This window comes from Narcine bancroftii, chromosome 3 (assembly GCF_036971445.1).
Source record: "Narcine bancroftii isolate sNarBan1 chromosome 3, sNarBan1.hap1, whole genome shotgun sequence".
Lineage (NCBI taxonomy): Eukaryota > Metazoa > Chordata > Chondrichthyes > Torpediniformes > Narcinidae > Narcine > Narcine bancroftii.
This window is the reverse complement of record NC_091471.1, coordinates 172120740-172133287: the sequence shown is the minus strand read 5'-3', so window position 1 is coordinate 172133287 and position 12548 is coordinate 172120740. Positions and strand designations below refer to the sequence as shown.

General features: G+C 46.3%; 1 protein-coding gene across 2 annotated transcripts in view; it reads right to left on the bottom strand.

Annotated features, from left to right (window-relative positions):
• The window catches only part of LOC138757845 (SWI/SNF-related matrix-associated actin-dependent regulator of chromatin subfamily A member 5), a 39234-nt gene extending 29839 nt beyond the window's left edge, over positions 1-9395 (bottom strand). Inside the window, exon 1 of one of the 2 annotated variants that reach the window (XM_069925840.1) lies at positions 9195-9395. In XM_069925840.1, the coding sequence (XP_069781941.1) occupies positions 9195-9287 (93 nt within the window). In that variant the 5' untranslated portion in view covers positions 9288-9395. Of the gene's footprint in view, positions 1-5252; positions 5447-9194 lie in introns of those variants that run through there. The other variant, XM_069925841.1, reaches the window with a different exon arrangement.
• Between the last annotated feature and the right edge of the window lie 3153 nt (positions 9396-12548).

Genomic DNA, 12548 nt, shown 5'->3' with positions numbered 1-12548 from the left:
TTACCACCTAGACCCTACCATCTGAGCTCCCAACACCTTGAATGACACAGTTACTTGCTTGGTTAAAAAGCGACTCGTGAAAGTTGATCCTCCCAAATTTGAACACAAATATTTGTTCAAAATATTCAACTATTACACAAGTATATATGGTAAATGTTTGACATGTTAAGTGTCCCACTAAAGGAAAAGTAACAATGTTTTACACTAAACAAAGTCATATGGATACATCACAAGCATGGTAAAAGAACAGCTTAAAAAGGAAAAATTACACATAATAGCAATTAGGAATTGCAACAATGCTTGCATGATAACGAAGCTGTCAAAAAAAAAAACAAGAGCAAAGATTTTGAACAGTTGCGGAGTTGAGACATGAGACAAGTTTGGAGGTGGGGTGGGAGTTGGGGAGAATAAACTTATCCAAATTTTAGGAAAACAGGAACCAAGGAAGGTCAGTGAAAAACAAGCATCAGTCAGAATTATACAAGGAATTCAGGTTAGAGAATAGAGAGGTCCTGAAACGTATCCACATTACAAAATGTGACATGCTGGCAATCTTGAAGCAGATTAAGTAAATCCCTGGGGTCAAACCAAGTTACCCCAACACTGTAGGAAGTCAGGGAAGAAATGCAGGGATATTTTTGTATTATTTTTGCCAGAGATGAGGTATCAGAAGACTAGAAGGTCATTAATGTTGTGTACTGAAGAAGTGTTGCAAGGACATGCCAGGAAACTACAGGTCAGTGTGACTGACATCAGTGGCAAGAAAGAAGGAGATTCTTAGACATATGTCTACCTGCATATGGAAAGGCAAGGACTGATTTAGGACAATTTGCATGGCTTTGTGCTTGGAAAATAATGCATCAGAAAATTGATAATTTTTTTTTTGAAGTAATCAAGACAACTGCAATAGACAAGGTTGTGACAGATTATGTTATATTTTGTATAGATATGTTTTAAAGGTGATAAACGGTGGAATTTTTTTAAAGTGTAGATCACAAACACTTCACAATACAGATCTCATTTAAAATGCCAGTGCTCTGCCCAAGCCAGACATCCCAATTCCCAGTGCCTTTGTCTTCTTTCTTCTTCTTTGGCTTGGCTTCGCGGACGAAGATTTATGGAGGGGGTAAAAAGTCCACGTCAGCTGCAGGCTCGTTTGTGGCTGACCAGTCCGATGCGGGACAGGCAGACACGATTGCAGCGGTTGCAAGGGAAAATTGGTTGGTTGGGGTTGGGTGTTGGGTTTTTCCTCCTTTGCCTTTTGTCAGTGAGGTGGGCTCTGCGGTCTTCTTCAAAGGAGGCTGCTGCCCGCCAAACTGTGAGGCGCCAAGATGCACGGTTTGAGGCGTTATCAGCCCACTGGCGGTGGTCAATGTGGCAGGCACCAAGAGATTTCTTTAGGCAGTCCTTGTACCTTTTCTTTGGTGCACCTCTGTCACGGTGGCCAGTGGAGAGCTCGCCATATAATACGATCTTGGGAAGGCGATGGTCCTCCATTCTGGAGACGTGACCCATCCAGCGCAGCTGGATCTTCAGCAGCGTGGACTCGATGCTGTCGACCTCTGCCATCTCGAGTACCTCGACGTTAGGGGTGTGAGCGCTCCAATGGATGTTGAGGATGGAGCGGAGACAACGCTGGTGGAAGCGTTCTAGGAGCCGTAGGTGGTGCCGGTAGAGGACCCATGATTCGGAGCCGAACAGGAGTGTGGGTATGACAACGGCTCTGTATACGCTTATCTTTGTGAGGTTTTTCAGTTGGTTGTTTTTCCAGACTCTTTTGTGTAGTCTTCCAAAGGCGCTATTTGCCTTGGCGAGTCTGTTGTCTATCTCATTGTCGATCCTTGCATCTGATGAAATGGTGCAGCCGAGATAGGTAAACTGGTTGACCGTTTTGAGTTTTGTGTGCCCGATGGAGATGTGGGGGGGCTGGTAGTCATGGTGGGGAGCTGGCTGATGGAGGACCTCAGTTTTCTTCAGGCTGACTTCCAGGCCAAACATTTTGGCAGTTTCCGCAAAGCAGGACGTCAAGCGCTGAAGAGCTGGCTCTGAATGGGCAACTAAAGCGGCATCATCTGCAAAGAGTAGTTCACGGACAAGTTTCTCTTGTGTCTTGGTGTGAGCTTGCAGGCGCCTCAGATTGAAGAGACTGCCATCCGTGCGGTACCGGATGTAAACAGCGTCTTCATTGTTGGGGTCTTTCATGGCTTGGTTCAGCATCATGCTGAAGAAGATTGAAAAGAGGGTTGGTGTGAGAACACAGCCTTGCTTCACGCCATTGTTAATGGAGAAGGGTTCAGAGAGCTCATTGCTGTATCTGACCCGACCTTGTTGGTTTTCGTGCAGTTGGATAATCATGTTGAGGAACTTTGGGGGACATCCGATGCGCTCTAGTATTTGCCAAAGCCCTTTCCTGCTCACGGTGTCGAAGGCTTTGGTGAGGTCAACAAAGGTGATGTAGAGTCCTTTGTTTTGTTCTCTGCACTTTTCTTGGAGAACTCCTTTGCTGAAGGACTTCACAAGGAGGTGTTAATTGGACATGCTGTGGATTATTGTTTTGGAAAGCAACAGATGAATAGACTCAGAAGATTTGGTCGGGCACCTCAGTCTATCTGAATGCAGTTTGCTGTTCTAAGATCATGTGGTTTTGCAAGCAGAGAGTCAAACAAGTTTTTTTTCCCGTGTAACAAGCCGCTTTCAGGTGCATTCTCCACCAAGAATGCGCCTGCAGAAGCGGATTCAGACCAGTGGAATGGTCATTCAGGTAGCAGTGCTAAAAGTGCAGTGCTGGCCACCTGAAAGGGACAGCTGCACGGGAGGCAGCTCAGAGCACACCCCAGCTCCTGTCCCTTCGGGATGTCAGAGTTGGGGCGGCCGGTGCGAGCTGTCAGTGCTGGGGCATCCTGCCCTGGCCCCGACATCCCGCGGCAGCTGTGCTGGTCCCAACGTCCTGGGCCAAGGGCAGTGGGGAAGGGGCTGTCAGGTGCTCGCCAGCTGATTGTCATCCCCTTAGTAGCCACATTCAGGTGCCTAGGGGTACTTCAGTGCTCCAGCAGTTATCCCACTTGGAAGAGGGTTGTAAAGTGCACCTCTGCATTTTCAGGTGGCCTCCCGAAAGCCACATATGGGGTAGAATATGCAGCTTTACATTGGGGTATTTTGGCCACCTTAAAGTGCCTACAGAGAATGACTGCTGGTTTTCTGCAGTAGCTTTCGGGAGCTGGTTTGAAAACCACATTTTGGTTGTGAGTTCCAAGTTCTGTCGGGAATCCTTGTGGTCCATACAAGAGGAGATGGCTGGCTGTATAATGTCTTGCCTGAGATAGGGAAACAGAAAAGGAATTCCATGGTGACCTGAAAGAAAGTGGTTATCATCTGGAAAACCCTGATGGCGCAAGTTTCTTCAGCAAGACACTGATGTGGCTGATCGGAAGGAATCAGTTTATGTGTCCAACGAGCAACAAATCCCTCTGAAAACCAAGAAGAACCTTCCTGAGCAGTAACCATTTATCTTTCAAGCACCAAAGCCTGGTGAAATTCATAAATGTTAAATTCTGTGCACAGTATAAGAATTGTCTGACATTGGTGAAGTTGGAGGAGTGAGAAATGAGATTGGACTGTGAATCAAAGAACTTTACTGAACGTATACACACATTACATACACATGTGCTTAGAAGGGGGTTAAGTTAAGTTAATAGTAATAAGTTAAAGTTTGATCCTGTTTTTATGTTTAAAGAAAATTAAAGGTAACTTTTGTTTAAGTAACCATTTGTCTTGGTGAATTTCTATTGCTGCTGGGTTTTGGGGTCCTCTGGGCCCACCACAAGGTCAATAACAAAGATCAAGTCAAGGTCTCACATGACAAGATGATAAAGGTTAGATTGCATGGATCCAGGGTAAGCTAGCCAAATGGATAGAAAACTGGCTTGATGATAGGACCCAGAGGGTGGCAGTGGAGGTTTGTTATTCAGATTGGAGGCCAGTGGCCACAGGCATTAGTGCTGGGTTCCTTTATTGTTTGGCATCTCTAAGGCAGTAAAGTGGACAGTGAAGGTTATCTAATAAATTTATCAGGACAGTGTCAAGTGTTGCATTTTGGGAAGTTAAACCAAGGAAGGTCAAACACAGGAAATGGCAGGGCCCTGAAGAGTGTTGAACCTGCAGATCTCTTTTCTGAAAGAATACATTCCCTGAAAATATCATCACAGATAAACACGGTGGTGAAGCAGTTTGGGCATAAAGTAAAAGATTTGGGATGACATGTTATTGAAACTGCACTTGTTGCCTAGCTATAGCATGTTATTATGCAGGAAAGGGTGAAGAGAATTACATGGATTTTACTGGGTTCAGCTTGAATTATAGAAAGACACTGAATATAACAGAGTTATTTTCCCTGGAGGACAGGAGGCTGAGGGATGATATTGCAAGAACACAAGTTGCACAGATAAAGTGAGTAAGGTCTTTGAACTGGGTCTTGGACATTTTGGTGCCCACATTTTGGCTCGCCATCCTACAGTCTGCTAGCTTCCCTGTGACTGCCCCGCTGGCTGCTTTTACCGAGGAAGCGATTTCCTGGGGGAGGGAGTTTCTGCAACGCAGGGGGTTCGGGCAGCAGTTTCTGAAATGCCAGATGTTCACTGCAGGGTGCCAGGCCAGAGCAAATATGAATCCAAGTCTAACAATAAACCCAAAATATTTCTGAAATGCCGCAACACTAGGGTTGCCGGGCCATCACCAATCTGTCTGAAGGGTTACAAAAGTCTTATTTTCACTAAAAATGTTGATCGATATTATGCAAATGCAAAAATGTCCAAGGTCAAAACCAAAGGATGCAGATTTAAGATAAGTGAGGAAAGTTTTAAAGGGGCCTTGATGGGCAAGTTTTTCCAAACTGAGTGATGGGTGTGTGAAAAGAGCTACCAGAGGAACTGGTAACAGCAGGTAAGATTACAAAACTTAAAATACGTTAGATTTCCATATTTAAAATACGACTGGGAAAGGGTTAGAGGTTATGGGCCAAATACAAGGAAATAGGACCAGTTCAAGAAGGCTTTTTGGTATGCATGGGCGAGTTGAGCTGAAGAGCGCATTTCTACTCTGTATAACTACAAATGTAGTCATACAAAAGGGAACAGATCATTTTGCCAAACATGATAACATACTCTGAGAACACTGATTCTGTCTCGATAACATGGCCTTATTATTCCTATCATAGCTCACAACTGTTTTACTTGAAATTCATTCACATTACATACCATTCTATCATAGGTGATAAATATCTGATATTTTGTCGATGTCAACCATATAGCAACACTCTTCCCAACTTCAAATTGATGACACAGAAACCTTGCAATTATAAGCAACTTTGAATCAAGATTCCACAAAGACAACTGAATAGGTGTAGCAATTGTCGCAATGCTAATGAAGAATGAGAAAATGATCAGACATAGTCCAGTTGAAGTTCAGTAAAAAGTTGTTTACTCAGTCACACACCGCTTTTTAAAACCTCCGTGTTCCAAATGACATCGTCACATTATGGCATCATGAATCCCATAGCAAGTTATTGTGGCGCCATCAATGTGGCGTCACACATTACCTTCACACTCGGAGACATTTTATCACGACTGCTGGGAATGCAGCTGCACCACACAACAGCCGACCACCTGCAGTCAATTGGCCTGGTGGAGTGGTTCCAGAGGCACATGAAGGCTGCACTAATGGCCCACCTCCAGGGACCTGATTGGGCAGATGAGCTGCCCTGGATCCTCCTAGGAATAAGAACAGCACCCAAGGAGGATCTCAACGCCTCATCAACAGAGTTGGTTTATGGAGTCCCACTCATCGTACCTGGGGAGTTCGTGCCTACAGCACACGGACAGGAAGTGCCACCGACTGAAGTCTTAGGCAGACTGTGGAAGTGGCTTGGAAAATTGGCCCCAGTTCCCACATCAAGGCATGGAACAATGACACCCTTTGACCCAAAGGAACTTCGGGCCTGTAAGTTTGTATTTATGCATAGAGGTGCACACGGGCCACCCTTACAGAGGCCATATGAGGGCCCCTTCAAAGAGTTACGAAACAATAGTACAACTTGTGTACTGGACATGGGGGGGGGGGGAATCCAGAGACATTTACGAATGACAAACTGAAGCCCACTCATCTCGACCTTGATCGGCCCTTGCCACAACCCCTGATGCAAAGTCGTACTGCGACACAGTTGCTACACAGACAGTTATTCAATAATGCATCATGACATCACGTCTGCTTTCTCAACTATACTTTAAAAAGTTAATCGGGTACCCTCATGGCACCAGAACATTGTCCAGATAAGTTCCACCCACAAGACTAAAGAATACAACATTTACTTTACTGTTCAACAGGTGAAAGCATATAGGTGTAATTGCATTTTGGCAGAGCTACATTTGTTCAGCTAGGTAAATGAGTCAAATTCCAAACTAGAAACATTATGAAAAAGGCAACATCAGAAGTGTTTCTGAAATAAAACTGGAACATCAACAAGCTTTTCAGATACATAAAACATAACAGCTGAGTACAGACTCTTCAGCCCAGGATGTTATGCTGACCCACACAAATCTACTCAACAATCTAAACCACACATGTCAAACTCTGGCCCGCGGGCCAAATTTGGCCCACGATATAATTATATTTGGCCCGCAAGATCATTTCAAAAATGTATTAGAGGTGGCCCACCCTGCAGCGAGAGCCGATGCTGTTTTTTGGTAATGTCACCCCCACCATCCTCCCACTTCATTGCACATCCTTCCCCATTGTAACACGAGAAGTCTGTCGATGTCATCAGCCGGCAAGCCAGTTGGAAGGCTCCCCGCACAACCAGTCACTTCTCCCACTTGTCGAGCGGTGCGGTGGATTGGCGAGCGCCTGTGATTTCCTGTCGGCACGACGGGCATGGCAGGCTGCGCACGGCCCCCGGGCAGCGCGAGCCCCGCGCGACTGGCACCGGACGGCCTTCCACAGCGCGAGCGCACTTCTCCCGGTCGCCATGGCCTTCATTGCTTGCACCCGCGCGGACCCCAGGGACGGCTGGTTCGGCCCTGCACGTGAAGAGAGAGATGGTGGCTGTCCGCAAAGGCTGATCGGCAGCGCGCTGGGCCTGAGTGGGTGGGTAAGCAGGGGTGGGCAGAGGGTGTAGGTGAAGAGTAATGGGCAGGGGAAGTTATGGTGGTGCGAGGGGCAGTTAGAGGGAGGGATGAGTAGAAGGAGGGGTGGATAGGGAAGAGGTAAAAGGGGAGGGGCAGGGTGAGTAGGGGAGGGGTGATTAGAGGGTGAGAGACGAGTAGAGGGAGGAACAGGTTGAGGGGAGAGGCAGTAGAGGGGCGTGTATAGGATGGGGTGGGTAGAGGCAGGGCGAGTGGAGTGAGGGGTGAGTAGAGGGATGGTGGGTCGAGGGTGAATAGAGGCCTAGAGCCTGAGGAGTGAGCAGGAAATGCTGAGTCCTGATGCAGGCCAAAATGGACACAGCCTGTGAATGCTGACTACATCTTCACAGGGACCAAATAGGTTTCCCTCAGGTCAAGCAAAGGGTGAACTTGACCTACCTACTCCTGACCTGTAACATTATCCTCCTAAAGTTTAACATTACATATGTTGAAAGAAAAGAAAACATGCAGATGTTGTTGAAAATTTTCAATAAATATTTAGTTCGGCCCTCGACTTAGTCCAAGTTTTTAATTTTGGCCCTCCGTGAATTTGAGTTTGACACCCCTGATCTAAACCTTCCCTGCCTCTCACCCATAAGCCTCCATCTTTCCTGCATCCACATCCCCAAGAGTCTTTTAAATGTCCATATTGTATCAGCCTCCACCACCACCCTGATGCATTCCAGGCATCCACTACTCTGTGTAGCCAAATTTAATCTGATGTTACCCGTAAACATTCCTCCCCTCACCTTTTCCAAATGTGCTTTGGTATCTGCTACCGTCTCCCCAAGAAAAAGGTGCTGGCTGTCCACCCTGTGATCATCTGGACTGTTGGTGGCTTGTGATCACACTATTCTTTTGTATCAACCCAGTATTAAAGTTTATAACCATCAAATGCAAGAGAAATGTTTTCTTCCCAACTTGACAATAATTTTTTACCATGTCATTTTATAGATAGAGCTATCAAATGAACTGCAACATTTTGTCAGAGCTAGACGCAAATGATACCTGGAAAAGGATACATGTGTGTTGGAGGTCGTGCTGCTCAACTGATCAATGGGATGTGGGGATTGAAGAACAACAGAAAACTGAATAGGCAAGCACTACATATTCCTATTTAAAATTAGCCGATCTCGTGAAAATAAAAAAAAAGCAGGATGGCATTTCCTCCAGTTTGGAAATAGGATACTGCAGCTTCAGAACTTCAGGGCAGTTTATAATGGGACGTAGCCAATCTACAGAGGCGAGGGTCTGGTTGATTGAGGTGAGGAAATGAAATACACACAAAATAAATGTGGGAGGGATATGATGAAGGGCTGTGGTTAGTGCGTGGAGCATAGCATGGACATTTTGAGCCAAATACTCTTCGTCGCCATTCAGAATTAGGAGGTGAGGAAAAGCAACCTGTCGAGCCACAGGGATAATGGATGACTGATTCATTCATCTAAGCTTGATGCATTTCTTCTCTCTCTCTCTCCTTCCCAGCACTGATGAATGGCCTTCGACCCAAATTTCTCTTCCCACACGCACCTCCTGAGGATTTCCACCATCTGCGGTTGTTTTGACTTTCAAACAAAGGAGGGAAAGCGCGGAATGGAGCATGTGCCCACGCTGCCGCCGCGATCCGGCCTCCCGCCTCGACCATCCGGCGGGGACGGTGTGTGGAGCTTTCCCCTCCCAGGGGACCGGGCTGTGGATGCTTTTGGTTTGGGAGGGGTGGTGGTTGGGGCTCGCCCGGGGAAGTGGGGGAAGAGAACGAGGGACCGGACAATGAAAGACACCCCACGGGGAAGCGAGGCTGAGCAGCAGGGGGACGTCGCCTGCTCTCCCCACCGGAGGGAGAGAGCCCGCCCGACAGCCTGGGATGGTGCAGTTGGTGTGCCGGCGGCCTGGCTCTCTCCCCCCTACTGCTCAGCCTCGCTTCCCCGTGTCCGGTCCCCGGCGGGCCGATAACCTGCGTGTGAAGTAGCCGGGGATTTCTCTCTGCCCACCTTGAGGCTCCCGGCAGCGGCTGCCTACCTTGTCTTCGCCTTCCTCCGCGGGCAGCGAACTGGCGGCATCCCCTTGTTTTTCGGACGGCCCGAGGCTCGGGTTCCCCTCGGTTTCAGACATCGCTTCCCTGGAATGGTTGGGCCTACCGGCACCGCCTTCGCGCCGCTCCACGACTCCTCGCCGGCTTTTCCTTCGCCTGCTACCCCCGCGAGGTTGGCTCTCGCGAGATCTCGCCGCCTGAGGTATCGCAGGAATCCGCCAACCAGCCCCGCCCCCCCGGATGGTATCGCGAGAACTTGCTTTGGATTATTGCTCAATGGCGTTGGGAGGAAAAGTGAGGTGCGGAGTGGAAGGGAAGAGGCGGGAAGGGGAGCAGGGTGATGGGGAACAGGATAGTGGGGAGGAGAGCAGGGTGGCGGAGTGTGGAGTGGAAGGGGAGCAAGGTGGGAGGGTGGTGGCATGTGGAGGGGAGCAGGGTGGCGCGGTGTGGAGGGGGAGCAAAGTGGAGCAGAGTGGCGGTGGGTGGAGTAGGGTGTGGGTGAAAAATTGGAGGGTGAGGTGTGGCACAGGATAAGGATGGGCTAAGAGGGCACAGGGAGGAATGGCAGAGGGTATGGATGGGGTGAGGTGGTGTACAGGGTGGGGATGGGGTGAGGAGGTGCGCAGGGTGGGAATGGGGTGAGGTGCGCAGGGTGGGGATAAAGAGAGGAATGGCACTAGCTGGTGTGGATTAAGACGAAGTAGCACAGTTGTGTATTAGAGTCAGGTGACAGGGTTGAGGAGAGGGGGTGGCAATGGGCAAGTGTGGGCTGGGATGACAAAGTACCAAAGAGATGTGGGGTAAAGTTGGCAGTGCCATAAGGGCAGTAGTTCAGGCTGCAATTGTGGGAAGAGAGAAACTTTACTGTCACCCATCCAAAAAGTTAACTCTCTTTCCAGCATCAATTTTGTTAATTTCTAGTGTGATACGGTGGCGGTGTGGGGAGAAGAGGTTCCACAGTCAAGTCTAGTCAAGTTTCAATATTCTCTGGTCCTCAGTCCAAAACAACCAGACATAACATGCATTATAGATAAATAATAGATATGCAGGACAAGTATTATCTATAAAAATAAATAATTGTTTTGTACGAATGAGTGTCGGATGGTTATTGTGAGCAGTTCCTTTGGTTGTTCAGCATTCTCACTGCCCATAGGAAGAAGCTGTTCCTCAGCCTGGTGGTGCTGGCTCTGATACTCCTGTATCTCTTCCCTGACAAAAACTGTTGAAGGATGTGTGCAGAGTGGAAGGGGTCCACAATGATTTTGCACGCCCTCTTCAGACGATTCTGGTAGATCACATCGGGGGAGAGAAGACTCTAGTGATCCTCTCTGCCGCTCAGAGCTTCAGGGGGTTGGGGAGAGTATAAGTGGCACAAGGTGATTGTGAGATAGAGATCAGGAATGCTAAAGGGGAAAAAAAAAATAATTGTTGAGAGTTTTTTTATGGGCCACCAAATAATATTCCAGTGACAGGCAATAAGCCAAGAAACACTTCAGGCATGTATGAATAGAAAAATAGTTGTCATGGGAGATATTAATATGTATATATGTTGAGTGAATCATTTGGTCAAGACAGTTTTGAAGAGGAGTTCATGGAATATGACAGCATTTACTAAACCAACAAGGGAAGATGCTGTCTTAGACCTGGTTCAGTGCAATGAGACAAGTAAAATAAGGACCTTATAATTAGGGATTCTCTTGGAAAGATCATGATTTAAATGAATTTTTCATACAAATGGAATGTGCAATAATTTTTTGACAAAACAAGGGAGACAACAATAGGATAAGGGAGGAATTGGCAAGTGTAGATAGGCTGTATGGTTGGAACATTGAGGAACAATCGAAGACTTTCAGATAAATTTTTCACAATGTTCAACAAAAGCATGTTCCAGTTAACAACAAGGACAGTAAGGGTGGGGAAAACCAGCCTTGGATAGCTAAAGAAATTAAAGAAAGCATTAAATTAAAAGCTTGGGCATACAAATTCACCGAGAATAGTGGACACTCAAAGATTAAAAAAAATCTAAAAAGTAACAACCATTAAGCAAGCAATAAAGGAAGGGAAGATAAATTTTGAAAGTCCAGTATAGATAAAGCTTTTTTATATAATAAGGAATATGCTAGCTAGAATAAACATAGGACTAGAAAATGAGAAGTGGGAATTAATATTGGAAATAGCTGAGACATTGAATGATTTTTCATATTGGACTTCATGGTGCTGGACACTACTAACATACAAATGACATGCTATGGATGTGAAGCACGGTGGCGACCTTGATACAGTTGCTATCACTTAGAGAGGTAGTGCTGAACAAACTACTGGGCCTAAAGGTAGATAAGTCCCCTGATTCTGATGAAATGCATCTCAAGTACTGAAAGCAATGTTACAAGTTATAGTGGATGATACATTTACCAAAATACTTTGGATCTAAATGGTCCTTGCAGATTCGAAGGCAACCAATGTCACACCACTATTTTGAAAAGGATGTAGACAAAAGGCAGGCAACTCTCAGCTAGTTAGTTTAATGTCTAGTTGAGAAAATGCTGGAAGTTATTGTTAAGGAAGAAAACTGATAAAAATTGTTCCATCATGCAGACACAGCATGGATTCAGAAAGGGCAGGTCCTGTTTTACTCAAATTCCTTGGAATATAATGAGTTCAGTGGATAGAGGGGAAGATGAATATTGTGTACTTGGATTTCCAGAAGGTATTCCCAAGGTCCTGCATAAAAGACTGATTGATAAGGATGCTTGGAGGGTATGTATTCACGTGGATAGTGGATAGTTAACTGACAGAGGGTAGAGAATTGGATAAATTGTGTATCTCTGGTAGGCTATTAGTGTTGAGCAGAGTGCCACAAGTGTTGGACACGTATACATTGATTCAGAAGGGGACCGAGTGTAATGAACCTAAGTTTGCTAATGACACTAAAATGAGTGGTAAAGCAAATTGTGCAGAGGATGCAGAGAGCTGACAGAGAGATATAGTGAGTGGGCAAAGGTCTATCAGCTGGAGTATTGATAAATGTGAGGCCATCCACTTTAGAATGAAAAACAGAAGATAAGATTATTACTTAAAGGTGAAAGATTGCAGCATGCTGTTGTGCAGAGGGATTTGGGAGTGTTTGTGCATGAATTGTGAAAGGTTGGTTTGCAGGTGCAACGTACTATCAAATAGGAAAATGGAATGTTGGCTTTTATTGTTGGAGAGATAGAATTTAAGAGCAGGCAGGTACTGGTGAGGCTACAGCTGGAGTACTGTGTGCAGCTCTGGTCTTTTTTTGAGGAGAGATATTTTGGGTTAGGCAATGCAGAACTGGTTCACCAGCTTCATTCCAGAAA